Source organism: Ursus americanus, chromosome X, assembly GCF_024610735.1.
Source record: "Ursus americanus isolate L20-20 chromosome X, mUrsAme1.1.p, whole genome shotgun sequence".
NCBI lineage: Eukaryota > Metazoa > Chordata > Mammalia > Carnivora > Ursidae > Ursus > Ursus americanus.
This window is the reverse complement of record NC_142164.1, coordinates 17,136,171-17,159,935: the sequence shown is the minus strand read 5'-3', so window position 1 is coordinate 17,159,935 and position 23,765 is coordinate 17,136,171. Positions and strand designations below refer to the sequence as shown.

General features: G+C 40.8%; 1 protein-coding gene across 3 annotated transcripts in view; it reads right to left on the bottom strand.

The window, feature by feature from the left end:
• GPC3 (glypican 3) overlaps positions 1–23,765 on the bottom strand; it is a 405,964-nt gene that overhangs the window by 134,705 nt on the left and 247,494 nt on the right. For all 3 annotated transcript variants that reach the window (XM_087860008.1, XM_087860009.1, XM_087860010.1), the window contains one exon: positions 2,121–2,254. In XM_087860008.1, the coding sequence (XP_087716134.1) occupies positions 2,121–2,254 (134 nt within the window). The remainder of the gene's footprint in view (positions 1–2,120; positions 2,255–23,765) is intronic.

Here is a 23,765-nt window from a genome sequence, read left to right as displayed (position 1 = left end):
CAACCACCCAGCTAAGCTGCTCCTGAACGCCTAACAGAAACTGTGAGATAATAAATGTTGGTTGTTTTAAGTCACTGTGTTTTGGGATAATTTGTTATGTAGCAGTGGGTAACTAATACAACCCCTTTATACTCTTAAAAATGATTGGGGGGGGGCGCCTGGGTGGCTCAGTCGTTAAGCATCTACCTTCGGCTCAGGTCCTGATCCCAGAGTCCTGGGATCCAGGCCCGCATCAGGCTCCTCTGCTGGGAGCCTGCTTCTTCCTCTCCCACTCCCCCTGCTTGTGTTCCCTCTCTCGCTGGCGGTCTCTCTCTGTCTAATAAGTAAATAAAATCTTTACCAAAAAAAAAAAGATTGAGGGCCCCAAAGAGCTTTTGTTTATATGATATATATCCTTTGTACTTAACTGCTTTAGAAATTAAAACTCAGGGGGCGCCTGGGTGGCACAGCGGTTGAGCGTCTGCCTTCGGCTCAGGGCGTGATCCGGCGTTATGGGATCGAGCCCCACATCAGGCTCCTCCGCTATGAGCCTGCTTCTTCCTCTCCCACTCCCCCTGCTTGTGTTCCCTCTCTCGCTGGCTGTTTCTATCTCTGTCGAATAAATAAAATCTTAAAAAAAAAAAAAAGAAATTAAAACTCAGGGAGAAAATTATTTCCTTATTAATTTTAAACTAACAATGAGCCATTATGTGTTAACATAAATACTATTTTTATGAAAAAATAGTGAGAAAGTGATATTGTTTTTGCATTTTTACAAAATATCTTTGGCCTGGCTTCATAGGAGACAGCTGAAATCTCCCATCGGCTTCTGCGTTCAATCTGTTGCAATGTGTTGTTTTGGTTGAAGTATATAAATAAAACACAGGTTCACATGGATATGTAGTCAGCAAAAGGAACATCTCACAGACTCCCTGAAAATGGTCTCGGGGACTTCCTGGGTCCTTGAGTCACACTTTAAAACTGTTGCTACAGGGAAACTAGAAATCCATTCGGGTTGGAAGTCAACAAAAGAGTAGAAACTGGGACTTCCTGAAATGCTGCTTTGGAGGCCTGTCTCTCAAGCAGCCTTACTGCCTTCTCTCACTTCACCTCAAAACCTCTTGTAATAAATGGATATGAATGGTATAATTCAGCCTACGTCTGAGATGTTGCTGATTTCATCTCTCTTTTTTAAAGATTTTATTTATTTATTCGACAGAGATAGAGACAGCCAGCGAGAGAGGGAACACAAGCAGGGGGAGTGGGAGAGGAAGAAGCAGGCTCCCAGTAGAGGAGCCCGATGTGGGACTCAATCCCAGAACGCCAGGATCACGCCCTGAGCCGAAGGCAGACGCTTAACCGCTGTGCCACCCAGGCGCCCCTGCTGATTTCATCTCTTAATTTTCCATCTGTAGTCTAGTCTCTCCCAATTCCCTCAAAGTCATCAGGAAGCAGAGCTCATGTCTGGCTGTTACTGAGCCAGTGGCAGGCTTGGGGACATGCGTAGTCCTTTTGGGAAGGCACCCTTCCTACATTTGTGTTGGGATTTCCAGCTAATGTCTACCCCTTATTTGTAACCTTGAAACTAGAACAGGGAAAGAGGTCATCTGGATGAGGGGAGGAGGAATGAAGAGAATCAGAAACAAACTTTAATTTAGTCTCTTGATTGCAGTCTTAAGAAACAGAAACTGAATCCTTCATTTCATATACTTACAAGAGTGCATAGCATGAGGAGTATGTGTATACACGTGAGTGTCTTGCCAGTTTCCCTCTGGTGAACTTGACCTGGACTCACTGTTAATAATCGGAAGGTCACAAGCGAAGCCATAAAATTGTGAGACCAGATCATAAGCAGAAAACGTTTTGTTTAATCAATAAATACCTTGAGTAGAGAAGTCCGTTCCACCCTGTGTTGCTGGGTTAGATACTCACATATGGGCACTTTCCATTTGAATATGGCTTAGACATAACACGATTTCTTTTTTCTTTAGCACTGACAAATGGTAGAATTTAATTAATCAGACTCGACTCAAAAGAACCAAATAATGTGTATTTAAGAAGTTTCACTCCAAAGGTTTTTGACCTGACAACACAATTGCTAATTGTATGCTGAAATAGAGAAAAAAAAAAAACCCTCTCACCTTCGTCGGCTGGATAAGGTTTCTTCATGTTCTACATGAGCAACTTTTAATACCTTCTTGTCAATAAACAGATCTTCAGGATAATAAGCAGATCTATATTGGCGTTGTTGAGAATGGGCGCATAACTTGCCAATCTGAAAACGAAATGCAATATGATTATGTGATACTTTCACAGATACGATAGTAGAAACAAATTCTGAAATGCACTTCAATTTCTTCCCCAATTTCTTTTTAAAGAGCAGAACGAAGCTATTAAAAGGTGATACGCTTTTAAGGCAAAGAGCCATCTGTGGAAAAGAAGGCTGAAGACTGTGGCAGTGGGGACTCTGAGCACAGCCTATTCAAAGGTTTCCTAAGATGAAAAATGCTTTTTCTCTGCAACGAACTGCACATTTGAGAGGACCCTCTACACAAGATTTAGGCTATTGATACCTGTCAATGGCCCTTAGTATTTATACGAATGAAGAAGTTCACAAGTGGGAATTACGAAGTTTAGGAAGAACCGATACGGGAGATGAGGGGCTGTAAGAGATGCGTGGAGTAGCCTGTTGATGGAGCAGCGCAGCCTCCCGTACGGAGAGTTTTGTTATGAGACCCAGGGTAGAGCATTCAGAAAAATGTCCATGTAATTGCTCATCTGACTTTCGTAAAAACCCCCGAGGGAAGGAAGAAGGCAAGCCAACTAATCGATAGCCAGTGCCGTCAGCTCTGAATCACGTATCTTTGAATAAGGCCAGGACCGAGAGTACTAAAGAACACAGGTGCTCCAGAAAGCCTACCTTCTCTCCTCCCTCGCTCTTTCCCTCCCTCCGCCCTTCCTTCCTCTTGCTTCTTCCTTCCTTTCTCTAGCCATTCACTTGTTCATTCCAAAGTATTTGTCGGATGCCTCCCTCCAAAGCTTAGTTCTCTCACACTCCACATGGCAATGATTAAAAGATGGCATCAGCTTTCTTATCTCAATTCTAAATGATCCAGTTCAATTACTTGCAGATTTCTATTTTTGCGCTTTCAGACGTAAGTCTAAAGTGAAGATAAAGGAGTATGTATTATAGTCTATATATATATTCTATATGAAGAAGTAGGTATTAACACGTCTCCCTAATGCCAGACACTAAGCTAAATGTTATCACCCCCATTTTATAGGTGAAGAAACGGAGGTTTGGGGAGGTTAAGTTATTTGCCTGTGGCAAATACACAGTGGATTCATTATCTGACTTGAAAGCTTAAACAATATCACCTCCTTAGAAGATGATGCTTGGTTTCCAGTTGCTTATACTCTCTCTCTCTCTTTTTTTTAAAAGGAACTCCCAGTCCTCAAAAACATAGCCAACATAGCTAAGGTGAATACAGAGACTGTATACTTTAGGAAAAATATTAGAAATACCTGATGAAGACAGAGGTTATATCTTTGGTACTTCTGTACCTCCATGGAATTCAGACTGAATTCTGCATGCTGTTAGGCATGCAGTAAAGGCAAATTAACTGAAATGGTTTGAAGGAGACCCCTAGTATCAGGTCTGGCGTGCCATTTTACTGACAGGCCACGGGCTGCATGTGGTCATCCGTTTCTGGATTTCCCAAGATAGCCCCGAAAACATTTATGAAGCTATCTAGGTCTTTCTAAAAGCAAAAATGGCATTTGGTTTGTAGAGCTTTGGAAAGTTTTCCATATATAAATCAATTCTTGAATTAGAAAAGAAGAATCTAGAGTCAGTAGTGTCATCAGCTCCACTGATGAAAGATGGCACCTATTGTCTGATATTCAGACCAGCTATTCTCAGTAGTAGATCTTAACGGGAACGAAACAAAAGTTGCAGACGCTTTGAAATATTCCATTTGCCTGTGGAATGTATGGTATTGAATTTTGCAGATGTGTTTATGAAATGCTCTTTGACTCGGGCTGATAATAACTTCAAATGAAGAATCTGTATTCTCTGAGTTTAGCCGAATTGATGGTGCTTTAGGCGAGGGGGCTGCCTGGCTAGACTGGGGAGTTCAGTTCCAATCACTTCCAAAGTTTACGAGGCAGATACGAATAACTGAGGGCAGACCGTGCATCCTAAAATTATGCTCATAGAAATATACATGTTTACTTTGTCACACAACCGGTGAATACTCGTGGAACGAAACCTTGATCTCCGCTCCATAAATCTCTGTTTATTACTCCGTGAATGTACATGAGTGTGAGAATCTATTTCACCAGGATCAAAGTGTTCTTAGCACATTCGGGAGCACGAGGCCCATTCTCTTGACTGACACCTGCTCCAAAGCCAGCATGGAAATCAAAATCGTTCACACATCTTCCATAGTAGCTTGTCTACTCACAAACCGCAGCTGTGAAACCTGCCTCCCCATTGAAAGTCTGCCCTTTGTATCCCTGAATGCTAATTGGGCCGCAGCAAGGCTTTAAAGTTTCTAACTCCCCTCCCGCCCTACTGGAAAGGGGGTGCAGCTGAAGCAAAAGTAGGAAGGTTAAGAACAAATGAGAATGTAGCCAGTGTGACCTTTCTTCCCAAGCCACCCAATGTGGCATTATCGGGCAGACTTCCCAAGGCTCCGTGTGGGGTAAGGGGCAAACAATGGCGTCCTGCCAACGCCCCCACCCCCCCATCTGAAATCTGCCACATCTTATCAGACGGGCTGTATTTTCTTCCACAAATCTACCATGAAGCAAATTCTTCTCATATACAAAGCATTTGTCAAATGTTGACCCCCCCCTTTGGGCTCTTCTCCCCACAGCTTTCACCTCCACACTGTGTGAGCCGTAGGTGAATATTATGAGCTCATTTTGAGAGGTGGCCATGAAAAGAAAAACACGTAATTTACAAAGAGACACAGTATTCACATTAGAAGGGTCCTTTCAGCTTCGCACTCAGGCAACATCGGGTGATGCCCGGAGACCTGGGTCTCACTCCACGGCTGCACTTGCTAAAGACGCGCCAGCCTCTCAAGAAGCAGCTTAGAGTCTTAAATAACACATGCAATCTAATTTCCTTCCACTGACGAATGTGCCCGGTCAAGGATGCTGCTATCTTGAAATTCAGTTAGTGAGAGTGGATTTATTAGATAGGTGAGTGTCTCTATCAATAGACCTGGAATAGAAAACCCTTTCGTTTTCCATGAACTGTGATTCCTAATGGTGCCCTTATTCATGTGCTGGAACCCACGGCAGGGAAAGCAATGGTGGTCTGAGGTGTTACAAGACTTGAAACCTAAGAAGGCAGGGCCTCGGGGCTCCCAGGAGGCGCAGTCAGTTGGGCACCCGACTCTTGGTTTCAGCTCAGGTCACGATCTCAGGGTCATGGGATCGAGCCTCGCATCAGGCTCTGTGCTCATCAGGGGAGTCTGCTTAGGATTCTCTCTCCCTCTCCCTCTGCCCCTCCCTACCGTGCACTTTCTCTCTCTCAAATAAATAAATAAATCTTAAAAATAAAAGAAGAAGAAGAAGAAGGAGGAGGAGGAGGAGACAGCGGTGGCAGGGCTTCTGACCATATCTAGGCCAGCAGGTCATCCTAGCAACCCTAGGACCATTCTTTTCTAAGCAGGGCCCAGAGCACTGGCTTTGCACATGCACGAGGAGAATATACTACTAGGGGGCCCAGCAACGTATGGTGAAGAACCCAGTAGACTGCGCCTCAAGAGATCAGCCCTACCATCCCACTTCTACCTGTTACCCATAGCAAGACTTCCTTTTGACCTGGTCCCACAGCTTCACGCCACCTGTAACTCAGGTCTCATGCAAAAAAGGAAGATAAGATATGTGAAGTATCACATTTGATTCTGAACTCTTCTGAAAGAAAAAGGTGAACATGACTTTTTTTTTAAAGATTTTATTTATTTGAGAGAGAGAGCAGGGAGAGGAGCAGAGGGAAAGGGACAAGCAGACTTCCCCCTGAGGGCAGAGCCCGACCTGACTCAGGGCTTGATCCTACCACACCAAGATCATGACCTGAGCTAAAATCAAGAGCCGAGGCTCAACTAACTGAGCCACCCAGGTGCCCCTGAAAATGACTTTTCAAGTAGAATATGTTGCCAAAGATTTTGAAACCATGCAAAGCATTGGGTTCGATGCAATTCACACAAGCACCCCATAACTGACATGTCAAGAAATGCAGATATCCCATTCGTTAAAATCTAACTATACTGGTTCTCAGGCCCCATTTGCTGTTGGTTCTGGGAGCTCTCAGGTGACAAAAATTAAATAAGTAAAAAAACAACTCAGACTTGATCTCTCCTCCTGAGTGACTGAGCAGAGAAAGTCTATGTTGTAAGTTTCTTAACAATTCCAATACCTCCCATTTGTAACATACCTGACTTCAGGCTCGTGCCTTACTAATAACTTCTCCATCTAGTCTCTGTTCTTGATGGTGAGCTCTACAACCCTCTGAGGGATATGGACCTGGTATTGTTGACCCCATTTTAGAGATAAGGAAACTGAGGCTCACAATGGTTAAGGAACTGAAGCCAAGTCATTATGGTAGTAGATGGCAGAGCTAGGGCTTGAACCCAGATCTGCCTAACTCCAAAACCTAAGTTTATTTTTTAAAGATTTTATTTTTAAGTAATCTCTGCATACAACGTGGGGCTCTAACTTACAACCCCGAGATCAAGAATCACCTGCTCCACCGACTGAACCAGCCAGGTGCCCCGAGTTTTTGTTTTTGATTTTTCCCCCTGTGCCATCCATCTCTGTCAAGACGATAGACTCTGGGGCTTCCCAGTATTAAGTGTGGCCCAGTTTTGTGGTCCTGTGGGCATCCCATCCCTAACTGGAAAAGAGTAATGATTATGAAGGATTAAAAAACATACTTTAAAGAAGGGCTAGTTATCAATGATAAGCTGAAAACGGACATCCAATTTTAACCGGAGTTTCAGGCAGTATTTCTAGTGGAGTGATCTGAATTCTTTGGCCTGCCCGGTATGAGTGGATTAGTCATCATCCCAAAGCACTGGCTGTCCGGTTGGTTCTGTGGGAGAGGTGGTTCCCAGGTGTGTCCCACCTGCAGCTTGCTGCCTGCGGGCTGTCCCTGGACCCTGACTAACTGTTTGAAGTCAGATTCTTGGGTTGGCTACAAAATCTGTAATTCCTACGATTTAATCCCAGGTCTAGTCTGATATCTGGCCCAATGATATTCTTTATAGTTTTCCCCAAATGGAGATTCCTGCTTGATCCTAGGGCTACAAAAATGCAACAGGTTTAAGCCTGTTTAGCTCCAATAGCGCAAAAGATGAGAAAATGGGGAAGGGGCGCAAATACATTAAAGAGTATCTTGACTCTCTCTCACTCTTAACTAGCCCTACAGATCTATCTTGCGCTTGATTTTAAAAAATCAGATGAAGGGAAGGCTTTACATTGTTTTCTTTTTTTTCTTTTCTTTTTTCTTTCTTTCTTTTTTTTTAGGTAAGTAAACTACACCCAACGTGGGGCTTGAACTCACAACCCCAAGATCAAGAGTTGCATGTTGTACTGACTGGGCCAACCAGGCACACCAACATTTTCCTTCTCAAGAAATAAGTAAGAGGGGTGTGTGTGTGTGTGTGTGTGTGTGTGTGTGATTTAACTTACATGGCCCATAATATGAAGGGGAAGGGGAGGGGAGAAACAGAAACAGAAAGAGAGAAGGTCCCATTATCCTACTTCCCCATGGAAATTCGACAGCCTTTGAGGATGAAGATGGCCATCTCACAGAATTGTACTCGGTGATCAGTGCATCTCCTTCCCTCTCAAGAGCTGTTCCCGAGCTCGCCAAGGCTCGAGGGGATCTAGAGGATCTCTGCGGCTTTATTAAATTACGGAATAACTTTTCTGCTAGAATCCAGTTGATTACTGTGGCCCCAAAGAGTGCTTTTCTGAGAACTGTTGCTAAATAATTGGTGGAAATTTAGTTTTTGGTCATCAGTGGATTCATCAGAACTCCGAAGAATTAAACCTAAAACTTCCTCTATGGTTATGCAATTTAAATACCCACTCTGATCCCGTGGTCCACACTGGACGAGTATTACCCGAGGCATCTGTTTTAGGATACCTTGGGGGCTTGGGGATAGGGTAGGATGGGAATTCCATAAGTTTCCAGCTGAAATAAAATAATGAACTTCAGTTCATTTTGTTGAATGGTCTATTACGCTGTTGTTCAATTTCATTTAATTAAATCTAAAAAGTTTTAAAACAAAATATACATTGAAATTATGTGATATACAACATAAACTTTTTAATAGTAGTAACCATGTCCATTTAACAATTCTACAGGTATAATAAAAATGCTAATATATGTTAATGTTTAGTCTGTGGTTAATGTTTTGTCTTGTTAATTTCCCCAGGGCTTTTATTACTGATTTAAATCTGCCACACTGCTCAACTGATTGCACTGCTTCCACAAACTGCATGAAAGTAGCTCAAATGAATACTGATTAACAGAAATGAACAAACATTTGGCTGGGCAAACCATTCTTATTATATGCTTGTAATCATTACATACATTTTCTTACAATGAGATGGGCATGGCAGGCATTTTCCACTCATTTTTCCTACAAAAAGTATGCATATGAGCATTAAAATAATTTATAACCTTGTACTTCAGGAAGCACATCATTATTAATTAACTATTGATTGATCTGGATATAGAGCACAGAGGATAATGAACAGACCTGGTGACAATGTGTGTTTTTTTTTTCTGCCACAGACGTTTTGCTGTAACTCATCATTAATTGCTTGACCATTAAAATAAAAGTCGCTAATAAACTGTAATGCATTACGAATCGTGCTATTTTAGGAAATCAGGTGTCACTATGTGAACCTTCCATTCAAGTCATCCCTCTATTTTTTTTAAGATTTTATTTATTTATTTATTTGTCAGAGAAAGAGAGAGAGTGAGAGAGAGGACGCAAGCAGGGGGAGCGGCAGGCAGAGGGAGAAGCAGGCTCCACACTGAGCAAGGAGCCCAATGCGGGACTCGATCTCAGGACCCCGGGATCATGACCTGAGCCAAAGGCAGACGCTTCACCGACTGAGCCACCCAGACGTCCCTCAAGTCATCTCTTTAAATAAATTGGGATCCAAAAAGGGAACTTGTCCTGCAGACCAGTCGGCTGTGCAGTGGACTACAGCATTATACACTATAGTGAAAAGAGCACATGATTTGGAGTCAGGAGCCCTGGGCTCTAGTCCCATTCTCTCCCTCTTCCAATGACTCTACACAAGTCCTCTAATTTCCTTCAAACTCAGCTTTCTCGTCTGCAAAATGGAAAAAACAACACTGCCGGACGTGCCTAGTCTCTGTGTGAGGGTCAAATAAAGTAGGAGATGGAGTGCAAAGTCTGCCACCTCCAGACAGAAATCGGACTCATTCATTCTGTAAGTGGGGACTGCTCATCTTCTGCAGCCCGCCTTGCAGGTTAGAATCCTGGCTCAGCTGGCTGAGTACATTACTAGCTGTAAGTAAGACTTGGAGGAGTTCTTTAACTGGGGACTTTGGAAGGCAGCGAAAGGGTCTGATGAGATTGGGTCCCCACTCTGAACGGGAACCACACTGAGCTTGCCGGCGTTGTCTGTACATCACACAGTCTCTTGTCTTTGCTCTGGGATACCTGGAATAGCCCCTTCTGTTCTTCAGGACCCCAATTACTGACTGGTGGCAAATAATCTTTGCTGGTCACCCCGTGTCTCTAACCTGCATGACGATGGATGCTATGGGGATGGGAGACAGGTTTTCAATACCCTCTTGTGGAAGAGACTTGCCTTTTATTAACTTATATTTGCCACAAGGGGATTCTGAGTTGAAAATAGAATCCTGCACGTGTGCCTAACACTTTTCATGCAATACCAATCCCTTCCCAGGACCAGGAGCCCAGGGCAGTATTGCTTAATCACATATGGCCAATATGACCAATGTGGCGGGGGTTAAAAGAGAACTTCATGTAGCCAAAACATTCAATACCGAATTCAAATACCACTCCTATGAATGCACTCCTCTGCTTGCGTCCCCTGTCCCAGCAGAAAGGAATAATTACCTATCTACTCAGTGGAAACCAAAGCATATCTGATTTCTCCCTCTCCCGCACCTCCCTATGCCCAGCCATTTATTTGTTTTATTTTTAAAGATTTTATTTGTTTATTTGGGAGAGAGAGCGAGAGCATGAGCAAGCACAGGGGGGCAGAGTGAGAAGCAGACCCCTGATGAGCAGGGAGCCCAAAGTTGGGACTCGATCCCAGGACCCCAGGATCGTGACCTGAGCCAAAGGCAGATGCTTAACTGAGCCATCCAGGCGCCCCTATGTCCAGCCATATAAGTCTTGTTTTTTTTTTTCTGTCTTATAAATAACTTTTAACCCTTGTTTTTTTTTCCTGTCTTATAAATAACTTTTTTTTTAAAGATTTTATTTATTTATTTGACAGAGAGAGACAGCCAGCGAGAGAGGGAACACAAGCAGGGGGAACGGGAGAGGAAGAAGCAGGCTCCCAGTGGAGGAGCCCGATGTGGGGCTCGATCCCATAACGCCAGGATCACGCCCTGAGCCGAAGGCAGACGCTTAACGACTGCGCCACCCAGGCGCCCCTGTCTTATAAATAACTTTTAACCCAGTGCACTTTTGTTCATCCTCAGGTCTAGGATAACATTAACTGTCTCTTAGAACAGTGCTTCTCAAACTTTAACATGTATACAAATCATCTGGGAGTCTTATTCATGTAGATTCACATACAGTAAGTCTAGGGTGAATTCTGAGATGAGTGGCAAGATCCCAGTGCAGCGGTTCTCAAAGTGTGGCCCCCAAATGGGCAGTATCAGTATCACCTGATAACTTGTTACGAATGCAGATTTTAAGGCCCAGTCTTAGACCTACTGAAGCAGAAGGGTGGGGAGTGGGGTCCAGCCATCTGTTTTAACAAGCCCTCCAGGGGATTCTGATGCATATGCAGATTGGAGAGCCAATGCCACAAAGATCATCCCAGCATCCTCTTAATTGGCCTCCCAAGCTCCAGTTTTGACCTCCCCCAGACTCATCCCCTCTAACTCTAGTTCTCTGAGACCCTCTCAGGAAGTTCTAGAGGTCAAACCTATTTCCATAATAATACTCAGACTTTGTTTGCCCTTTCCACTCTTATTCCCTCAGAAATATATAAAGGAATTTTCCAGAGGCTACATAATGTGTAATGAAATCCTTGCTCTGGAATATGTGCGTGTGCATTCTAAAAGTTTCTACAATAGCTGGTTTAGGGTACAAATACATGCACTTTTCAGAGGTTAATTTATTCTCAGTACTTAGTGCTCTTACTGGTTACTTAGGTGATGTCTACTATAATCTTTGTAATCTCATTCTCATTTAATAAATTGTTACTTTGAAATCTAGAAGTTTTGTGTCTACGTGAAAACATAAGAAGTAAATGCCCTTTGGGGCACATGAGTGTCTCAGTTGGTTAAACGTCAGACTCTTGGTTTTGGCTCAGGTCATGATCTCAGGGTCATGAGATCAAGCCCCACCTCGAGGTCCACTCTCATTGCAGAGTCGGCTTGAGATTCTCTCCCTCTGCCTCCCCCTCCCGCTTGTGCTCTCTCTCTCAAATAAATAAGTCTTTTTAAAAAAGAGGTAAATGCACTCTATAGTCTTTCTTGTAATATTTAGAAATACTTTTTGAAAAATCATGTAAGTTTTAAAGTTAACTGTAACTGTCATTATTAAAGATCTTTATATGTCATTATAGAACATAATACAATTTATTTACAACATATTTTTCTGATATTTAAAGATGGATGCTTGGCTTCAAAAAGGGAGATTAGAAGACTCACTTGCTCAATCCCTGGTTGCCGTGTCGAGGTCTAAAGATGCTAAAAGGTGTTAAACTGACCTATCAGAGTTCTCTGAATCATAGAAAGATGGACTTACACAGTAGATTGCAACCATAATTAAGAAACAAGAATATGACAAAAAGCCGTCATTCCTTCGGCCTTACAGACACTAATAACTTATCTTGCTGTGTCTGATGCAACAGAACATTTCAGAATACTCCTATAGTGCGGCCTAAGGTGTAGAGTCATCTTGAAATAAATCATTCAGAGTTTAAAGAAAAAGGAATGAAGTATTTAAAAGTAGATGCTATGAACTATGTAAAAGTCAAAATTGTTTGTTACAGTTTTTTCGGAATAGAAATGGAAAAGCCACTACAGCTTTGTGTGGGGCACTGGATTATGGTAGCTGAGGAAGCACACACAACCGTGGAGAAATTAACGAACATGGCAGAGTTGGAAAGAATATTCAACGGGGATAATGTTGAAGACGGTCTCTTCAACAAACGGTGCTGGGAAAACTGGCAACAGAATGAAACTGGACCACTTTCCTGCACCAGACACAAAAATAAACTCAAAATGGATTAAAGACCTAAATGTGAGACTTGAAACCATAAAAATTCTAGAGGAGAACACAGGCAGTAACCTCTTTGACACTGGTGGTAGCAACTTCTCTCTAGATATGTCTCCTGAGGCAAGAGAAACAAAAGCAAAAATAAACTGCTGGGACTACATCGAAACAAAAAGCTTCTGCACAGCGAAGGACACAATCAAGGAATGGGAGAAGATAATGGCAAATGACGTATCTGACAAAGGGTTAGTATCCAAAATGTATAAAGAACTTATCAAACTCAACACCCACAAAACAAATAATCCAATTTAAAAATGGGCAGAAGATATGAACAGACATTTTTCCAAAGAAGACATCTAGATGGCCAACAGACACATGAAAAGATGCTCACATCACTCAGCATCGGGGAAAGGCAAGTCAAAACCACACTATCACCTCACACCTGTCAGATGGCTAAAATCAACAACACAAGAAACAACAGGTGTTGGCAAGGACGTGGAGAAAGGGGAACCCTCTTGCACTGCTGGTGGGAATGCAAACTGGTGCAGCCACTCTGGACAACAGTATGGAGGTTCCCCAAAAAATTAAAAATAGAACTATCCCATAATCCTTCTAGGTATTTACCCAAAGACTACAAAAATACTAATTCAGAAGGATACATGCACCCCGATGTTTATGGCAGCATTATCTACAATAGCCAAATTATGGAAAGAGCCCAGGTATCCAACAACTGATGAATGGATAAAGAAGAAGTGGTATATATACACAATGGAATATTACCCAGCCATCAAAAAGAGAAAAATCTTGCCATTTGCAATGACATAGATGGAGCTAGAAAGCACTATGCTAAGCAAAATAAGTCAGAGAAAGACAAATACTATATGATTTCACGCCTATGTGGAATTTAAGAAACAAAACAAATGAACAAAGGCAAAAAGAGAGGGAGAGAGACAAACCAAGAAATAGACTCTTAACTATAGAGAACAAACTGGTGGTTATCAGAGGGGAGGTGGGGGGATGGGTGAAATAGGTGATGGGGATTAGGGAGCGCACTTGTCGTGACGAGCACAGGGTGGTGTATGGAAATGCTGAATCACTGTATTGTATACCTGAAATTAATATTACACTGTATGTTAATTAACTGGAATTTAAATAAAAACTTAAAAAAAAGAATTGGTGGTATTTCTGAAAAAACAACAACATCGTAGAGTTGACATTGCCGCAAGTCTACTGAGTAGAGAGTCAGCAGAGGAAATCATGTTACCATCCAATGAAAGAAACTAACTCATCAAATTCAGGATTTAGCTGCAAACATAAAGATGGGGAATTAATAGCGACTCAGTGGAACTGTTTTTGCCTTTCAAATAGACAAATCTACAGACATGAGCTGGATTTGTTGTTTTGCTTATGTTTATCCAGTATCAGCACCAACTGATCATTGAGGAAGATCTATAAGTGAGAGCTTTGGGGGCGAAACATGAGTAGTGCTGAAATATCCCCAGTGTTGAGTGACATTGTTGAAATTCATGCTTTATCCTTAAGCAAATGTGAGGGCATTGACACTGATGGTGCAAAGGCAATGGCATGAGTCGGGGGAGTGGCACCAAACTCTTTTGGTAATCATTTTATTTTTCACGGCTAAGCATTCCCACTTGTTTAAAAATTCAGTTTCAGGGATGCCTGCGTGACCTAGTCATTTGGGAGTCTGACTCTTGATTTCAATTCAGGTCATGATCTTGGAGTTGTGGGATCGAGCCCCACTTAGGGCTCCATCCACACTCAGTGTGGAGTCTGCTTGTCCCTCTCCCTCTGCTCTCCCCCCCCCAAATAAATACATAAAATCTTTTTAAAAAATAAAATAAAATAAAAAATAAAAAATCCGGTTTCATTTAAGAAGGAACTTGAAGAGAAGCAGTACAAAATAATTTCAGTAAATCTTGACTCTTGACAACATGTCTTTTTTAATATTATGTGTGGTGAAATGGAAAGTATGCATAAAGTACTTCTGCGACATACTGAAGTATGATGACCATCCAGAGGAGAAGCCCATGCATGATAGAGTTGAGACGAACTAGGCACTTTTCTCATGAAACATTATTTTTTATGTAAAAGACTGACAGACAAACTAATGTTATTCACGCTTGAGTGTTTGGCAGGCGTTTTCTTTAAAAGGAACAAAGTGAGGCTATTACTTCAAGAAAAAACAACTGATACTGTTTGTAGCCAATGATAAAATTTGCACTATCAGCATTTCCAGTTTCACATATAAGGAACTTAGAAGTTGCCACTCCATCCTAACAAGAAGCTAAACAGATTGAAGAATCAACTCTTCTTTTTTTTTTTTAAGATTTTATTTATTTATTCGACAGAGATAGAGACAGCCAGAGAGAGAGGGAACACAAGCAGGGGGAGTGGGAGAGGAAGAAGCAGGCTCATAGCGGAGGAGCCCGATGTGGGGCTCGATCCCATAACGCCGGGATCACGCCCTGGGCCGAAGGCAGATGCTTAACCGCTGTGCCACCCAGGCGCCCCAACAATCAACTCTTCTTGGATCCATAAGAGAAGGAAGGACAGAGGGACAGAGGGTAAACCCCTGTCACCAAGACTGGAGAGACAGACAGGCAAATACAGGGAGTCAGAGCTCACCAGAGCAGAGAATCAGAAGCAGAAACCACCTTGGGACCCAGTGCTGGGGTAGGAAAACTGGAATTGTAATTGACAAACTGCTGGAAGCTTAGTGCAGAAAACTCTAAGAGTTAAAATCTCCAGGGAGACCCTGTCATAAGGGGACCTCCACAATATTATGAAATTTACCTTCAGGAGCCTGAGCAGATTCCCACAGTAAATATCAGAGAAAAATTCCTTCAGGCTTCCAGCGAGGAGAGGAGAAAAGGAACCATTTTGAAATACACCAGGGCACTCTGTTCTTCTCGACAAGTCGTGCTCTAAGAAGGAACTAGTTAACCAAAGCCTAATCTGCTGGGGTGTTATTAGAGCCTAACTCACCTGGGGAAGGAAAATACCCAACTCTAGCCCACTCTAGCCATCCTGCACCACCTGATGGGGGATAAAAAACAAAACAAAACAGAAACACCTGTGACGTTCACAGTCCAGAGGCATAGGCTCATTAAAAGATTGAGACCTAATCATAGAATTATAGAACGCCTCTCCCTCACCCTACTACTTACCACCACATTACTAAAAGCCTATTTACAGCAATCCTTTTTAACAAGTACATCATGTCCATCTATCAAGAAAGAAATGACAAGGCATGCCAAAAGGCAAAAAACACAATTTGAAGAGACAGAGCAAACATCAAAACCAGACATGGCAAGGATGTTGGAATAATCAGACTGGGAATTTAAAACAACTATGATTTATTAATAATGGATAAAGAAAACAGCACGCAAGAAAAGACTGGCAATGTAAGCAGAGAGGTGGAAATCCTAAGGAATTTTTAAAAAAATGCTAAAGAGAAAAAAACAATAACAGAAACGAATAATGGTTTTGACAGGATTATTAGTAGACTGGACACAGCTGATGAAAAAAAGTTTAAGCTAGAGGATATAGCAATAGAATCCTCCAAGACCAAAAAGCAGGGGTGCCTGGGTGGCTCAGTCAGTCAAGCAGCCGTGTCTTGGTTTCGGCTCAGGTCATGATCTCAGGATTGTGAGATCGAGCCCCATGTTGGGTTCTACATTGAGCATGGAGTCTGCTCAAGATTCATTCCCCTCCCTCCCCCTCTCCCTCTGCTCCTCCCCCTTCATGCACACATGTGTGCACGCTCTCTCTCAAATAAATAAATCAAATCTTAAAAAAAACCCAAAGCAAAGAGAACAAAGACAGAACAAAACAGAATGGAATACCCAAGGACTGTGGGACAACCACAAAACCGGTAATACATGCATAATGGCAGTACCAGAAGGAGAAGAGAGAGAGAAAGGAATAGAAGTATTTGAAAAAATAATGACCGAAAATTTCCCCAAATTAATGTCAGACACCAAACCACAGATCCAAGAAGCTTAGAGAACACCAAGCAGGATAAACGTAAAACAAAGGAACAGAAGGGGTGCCTGGGTGGCTCAGTCTGTTAAGCGGCTGCCTTCAGCTCAGGTCATAATCCCAGGGTCCCGGGATCGAGTCCCATGTTGGGCTCCCTGCTTGGTGGGGAGCCTGCTTCTCCCTCTCTTCCCCAATCATGCTCTATCTCTGTTGCCTTCTCTGTCTCTCTCTCAAATAAATAAATAAATAAAATCTTTAAAAAAATACAAAAACAAAGGAACAGAAAACAAAAAGAAACCAAACTACACCTAGGCATACCACCTTCAAATTCTAGAAAATCAAAGATAAAGAAAAAATCGTGAAAGAAGTCAGAAGAGAAAAAAAACCCCACCTTACGTATAGAGGAACAAAGATAAGAATCACATCTAGCTTTTCTTCAGAAACTATGCCAGAAAGAACAGAGTGGAGTACAATATTTAAAGTGTTGAGAGACAAAAGTCACCAACCTAGAACCTGTACCCTGAAAACTTAACCTTTACTAGTGAAGGCGAGGAACGCAAATCAAAACCACAATGAGTTATCACCTCACCCCTGTTAGAATGGCGAGCATCAAAAGACATGAAATAACAAGTGTCGGCGAGGATGTGGAGAAAAGGGAACCCTCATGCACTGTTGGTGGGAATGCAAACTGGTGCAGCCACTGTGGAAAACAGTATGGAGGTTCCGCAAAAAACAAAATAGAGGACTACCATATGATCCAACGATTCCACTTCTGAGTATCTATCTGAAGAAAATGAAACACCAATTCAAAGAAGTATATACATCTCTATGTTCACTGCAGCATTATTTACAATAGACAAGTTATGGAAGCAGCCCAAGTGGCCATCAACGACTGAATAAAGAAGATGGGATTATATATATAATGGATACACACACACACACACACTTCATATGTAATGGAATATTACTCAACCATAAAAAAGAATGAAATCTTGCCATTTGCAACAACATGGATGGACCTAGTGAAATAAGTCAGACAGAGACAAATACCATATGATTTCGCTTATATGTGGAATCTGAAACACAAAACAAACAAAACAAAACAGAAACAGACTCATTGACACAGAGAACAAACTGGTGGTGGCCAGAAGGGAGGGGAGTGGAGAGATGGGCAAAATAAAGGATGGGAATTAAAAGGTACTAACTTCTAGTAATAAAATAAATAAGACACAGGGATACCATGTATTAGGGAATATGGTTAATGATTTTATATAGGGAATATAGTTAATGATACTGTAAAATTTTGCATAGTGACAGATGGTAGCTAGATTTATCGTGATCACTTTGTAGTGTAAATAAATGAACGACTATGTTGTACACTTGAAACGATTACAATATTGTATGTATTATACATCTCAATTAAAAAATATGAAGGAAAAATACTTTCTCAGGCAAACAAAAATTAAGGGAATTTGTGGCCAGTAGATCTGCCTTGTATGAAATGTTAAAAGAAGTTCTATGGAGAGGTAGAAAATAATATAGGTCAGAAACTCAGATCTCCATAAAGAAAAGAAGAGCATTGAAGAAGAGACCAACGAAGGTAAAACAAAAATAAAGACTTTTTCTTATTCTTAACTGATCTAACAGATAAAAGTTTGTTCAAAATACTAATAGCAACCGTGTGTTTGATTATGTATGCTAACGTATATATCTTACACATGTATCATTACATATGCTTATATAAATGAAATGAATGTCAATAATACAAGGGACAGAAAGAAGGAATTGGGATTATTTTGCTATTATAAGGAACTTACAAGACTCATGAAGTGGCATAGTGTTATTTGAAAGCGGACCTGGATTATTTGTAGATGTACATTGCAAACTCTAGGGCAACCCCTAAAAAACATTTTAAAAAGAACTAAAACTGATATACTAAAAAAGGAAAAAATGGAATCACATAAAAAGCTAAATTAAAACCATAAAAGACAGAAAAATAGTGAAAGACAAAAACAGGAACAAAGAACAAGGGCAACAAATAGAAAACACAGTAAAAAATACGGTAGATATTAATCCAAGTATATAAATAATCTTTTGAATATCAATAGTCTAAATGCATCAATTAAAAGAGATTGTCAAAGTGTATAAAAAAACATGACTTGATGGTATATATTTTCTACAAGAAACCCACTTTAAATATAAAGACGCATAAATATTAAAAGTAAAGGGATGGAGAAAAATATATCATGCTAACACTAATCCAAAGATAGCAGGAGTGACTATATTAGTTTCAGACACAGCAGACTTCAAAGTAAGAAAATTTATCAGGGATAAGGAAGGGCATTACATAATGATAAAGAAGACATAACAGTTCTTAACATGTATGTGCCTAACAACAGGGAATCAAATTATATGAGGCGAAACCTGATAGATCTGCCAGGAGAAATGGATGAATCTACTATCACACTTGAAGACTTCAACATCCCTCTTTCAGAAATGGACACATCCAACAGGCAGAAAATCAGTAAGGACGCGGTAGAACTTAACACCATCAATCAGCTGGATACAATTGACATAGGCGGACTCCTTCATCCACAACAGCAGACAACACATTCTTCTCCAGCTTACATGGAACATTCACCAAGAGAGACCATATTCTGGGCCATAAACACAACTTAACAAAATTAAAAGAAAAGAAATCATACAATGTCTGTTCTCATGCCACAGTGAAATGAAACTAGAAATCAATAACAGAAAGATAACTGGAAAAATCCCCCAATACTCAGAGATTAGACCATGTGCTCTAACTCACACATGGATCAAAGAAAATTAAATGAAAATAAAAATACAACTCATTTTTTTAAAGATTTTATTTATTTATTTGACAGAGAGAGACAGCGAGAGAGGGAACACAAGCAAGGGGAGTGTGAGAGGGAGAAGCAGGCTTCCCACTGAGCAGGGAGCCTGATGCGGGGCTCGATCCCAGGACCCTGGGATCATGACCTGAGCCGAAGGCAGACACTTAATGGCTGAACCACCCAGGCGCCCCCGAAATACAACTTATTAAAATCTCTGGGATGCAATGAAAATAGTGCTTAGTGGGAAATTTATAGCATTGAATGCATATATTAAAAAAGAGGTAAGTTCAAAAGTCAATAATCTAAGTTTTTGCCTTAGGAAACTAGAAAAAGAAGAGCAAATTAAATCCCAAGTAAACAGAAGAAAAGAAATAACACAAATTAGAGCAGAAATCAATGAAATTGAAAACAGGAAATCAATAGAGAAAAATCAACAAAACCGAAAGCTAGTTCTTTGGAAGGATCAAAAACCTCTATAAGCCTCTAGCTGGGCTCAGAAAAAAAGAGAGAGGACACAAATTGTTAACATCAGAAATGAAAGGGGACATCACTACAGATCCTATGAAAATTGAAATGAAACCCACTTAGAAATGTCCATAGGAATACTATGGGGGACAACCCTATGCCCGCAGATTTGATAACCTAGGTAAATGGACCAATTCCTTGGAAGAAATAATCTGCCATAACTTACACAAGAAAGAAAACAGATGATCTGAATAGGCCTGTATCTATTAAAGAAATTGAGTCAATAATTAACATCCTTCCAAAACAGAAAAAAACCAGGCCCAGATGGGTTCGCTGGTGAATCCTATCAAACATTTAAGGAAGAAATTATACCAATTCTCTACAATCTCTTTCAAAAAACTTGGGGTCCTTGGGTGGCTCAGACGATTGAGCATGCAACTCTTGATTTAGGCTCAGGTCATGATCTCAAGAGTCCTGAGATTGAGCCTCATGTCAGGCTCTGGGCTGAGCAGGGAGTCTGCTTGAGATTCTCTCCCTCTCTCTCTGCCTGTCCCCCCTCCCAAAATAAATAAATCTTTAAAAAATAATTAAAAAATAATTTAAAACTTTTTCACCAAAAATTATAATTTGGGAAAACGTATCTTTTACTGCAAGCTTGACAGCCTCCCAATACTTAAAGGCTTTTCTGATGAGAATGTAGTGACATTAACATTTATGCTATTTTGATGTTGTACCATGAACTGTTAACCTTTGGTGGATATCCCTAACTCAGCAAACCAGTATTTTTCAAATGACCAATGCAGTACGATACAAAATCACACAATGGCTAAATATCTACTCCAAGTACAAGAAAGATTTTATTGTAACAGAAAATAAAAAGTTAAATGATATAGCTTCAGATTCCATATTGCGGCTAACCTTTAAGAAACTATCACTTGTCAAATTTTTGCATAGTATCAGAGAAAAATAGCCTTAATTATGTGAAAAGCATATTAAAACCCTTTTTTTTCCCAATTGTATATCTGTGTGAGGCCAAATTTTCATCAATCTAACCAGATTGAGTGCAGAAGCTTATATGAGAATCCAGCTGTCTGCTATTAAGTCAGAAATTCAGGAGATCTGCAAAATGTAAAACGATACCACTCATCCCGCTAAAATATTTTGTTTTGGAAAACACATCTTTTTCCTCAGAAAAAAATACATGTGAACACATGATGACTTTATTAGTAGTATTTTAAATGAAATAGTAAACAAATATTACTTTAAATCCTCAGTTTTAACTTCTGATATGATAAATGCCCATAGATATAATTCCCATAAACAAGTCTCTTTGGGGTTTCTATAATTTTTAATTTTTATGATTTTAAGAGTCCTGACACCAAAACAGCTGGTCTATACCAACACCCAGAACAATCTGAAAATAATAAGTTGTAAGTAAATTATAAACATATTAAGTTAGTTATAATTAAAAATACTATTTATTAATAATAATTTATTAGTTCACCAGTTACTATGTGTTCTATATGCTGGAGTCATAGCAAAGATAATGTTATTGCTCAGCTTAAAACTCCTTAGCGGCTTCCCATAGCCCTTAGGGTCAAGTATATATCTTTTTTTTTTTTTTTTAGGATCAAGTATATATCTTAATTTCACTTACAAGATCTTTGATGATCTTGTTCCTGTGAAACTCCTAGCTTCATGCCACCCTCCTTCCATAACATTCTATGCTCTGTTCCTCCATAGCATCACGAGCCTTTACACATGCACTGCCTTCTGCCTGGAAACCATCCCCTTGCTTTAACTTCCTTCCAGAAGCCTTTCCTTCTTCCCCAAGTCTGAAATGGATCCCATTCTATAATCTCCTACTGTATTTCTGTCCTCATGGCACTTATCACACGGAATTGTAATTGTGTCTTTTAACCTCTTTCTCCACAAGAGTGTATGCTTCGTGAGAGCACAAACAAAAGCAGTTTCTTTTTTTAAAAGATTTTATTTATTTATTTTGAGAGAGAGAGCGAGCACGTGCACGTGAGTGGTTGAGAGGGGCATAGGAAGAGAGAGAATCTCAAGCAGCCTCCGTGCTTGTATTTCCAATCTTCAGCAAAGCCCTCCACTTGTTAGGTGATTAATAAATGTTGATTTGTTGAATGGATGATTAGCCATAAAATGCTACAGAGCCTATGTATTAATATATTAGTAATAGGACATCAGCAAAAATTTCAGAATAAGAACTTGGGAAAATTCTCTGTTCCACAAGAGCAGTGAGAAAAACTGGCAAAAATGGTCAGAGTCAACTTTTCAGAGCTCTGGAAATCAACAAAAGGATGGCAGCAATCTGAGGGGGGCATCTAGTCAAGAAAACGATGGACTCTTGGTAAGAAAAGTGAGCATCCCTTGAGGCTGGTAGCGCCTGATATGAGAATTAGACAGACATCATAAGAAAAGAAAATTATGTGCATACAAATATCACCTATGAAGACAGACCCCAAAATCCTCAACGGAAGCCTAGCAAGCTGGATCCAGGAACATATTCCTGAGTTTGAAGGCCCGCTTCACACCACACACAAAACATGAACTCAGATTGGATCAAGACCTGAATTCAAGTGCCAGAACTATAAACCTCTTAGAAAAAAAAAAAAACCAGGCGTAAAGTTTTGTGACCTTGGCTTTATTTGGCAATGACACGGAAAGCACAAGCAATAAAAGAAAAAAGAGGTGAATTTGACTTCGTAAAAGTTAAAGCACTTCCAGGCTTCGAAGGACACTATCAAGAAAGTGGAAAGACAACCTACAGGATGGGAGACGATATTTTCAATTCGTATATCTGATGAGGGTTTAGTATTGTGAATATCTAAGGAATGCTTACAATTTAACAATAAAATACTGGTAGTAGTATCATAATCATAATCATAACCGCATATACATGGATATAGTCTGACGAGCCACTCTATAGTCTGCCACTTATCTGATACTGGCCAATAGGAACCTGTACTTCATTTCTCACAGCTTGTTGCTATTCACGTGTCTGCTTCCTATTCATTCTCTACAGTGAAGACTTGAGTCTGATTTAAGGTATAGTTTCTGGGAACGCATGGCGTATGAAACTGGGGCTGACTACCACGCAACATTACATGTCACCTTATCACAGAATCCCAAACCACATACAACAGTGGCCCTGGGGTCCCAATTTACAAGAAGACCTGGCGTGCGAGCTACCATCACACAGCATGGTATGTCAAGAGAGCGCAATTTTGAAGCTTATTTTACTCAACTGCTATTATCATGGTTGTTAAATTCTGACAGGTTGAAGGAGTACTAGATGAGTTAAAAGGAAAAAAAATTAGAGTGCAACATACATCATTTTCAGCCTCCATTTCTCAAGAGAACATTAAAAACACTGTATTTAACCGTGCACCATTCCTATAATTGTACAGGACGCCGCGTACCCGCTAGGCAGCGGCGCTGTTCGAGACTGTTCCGAATGTGACTTCAGTCAAACCCATTAGCCTCAGTCTGTCTAAATAAAGACATAGTCTCTGACCGATACCTTGAGTCTCTGCTGATTGCCCCGCACTGTAGACAGACCTCTGCTGATTGGTTTTTAGCAAAACTTATAATCATAATAGCTCAGAAACATTTTTGAGATGTATTTTGAAAAGGACATGATTGAAAGGAGAGAACAAATCAGGTGAATTGAGAAGCATCGTGACCCTGGGCAGGAACAGCACAGAGGCTTGTCTTCTGCATTTCTTCTGCGAGAGCAGCACTGGACATTGCTGTCATTCCAACCCTTTATGCCTCTACGTGTTCTTTTCACCCACTTCTCCAATCTCCTCTTTTGCCCGGTTCCTTAAACATCAGCCAGCTTTTGTCCATCCCGGACTCACTTATCTCTCCGCTTATTCTATCAGTGAGGCAGTACCATTCGGGCAGTTCGTGATCCCCTTCCCTAGTATTTGCACAACTCCAG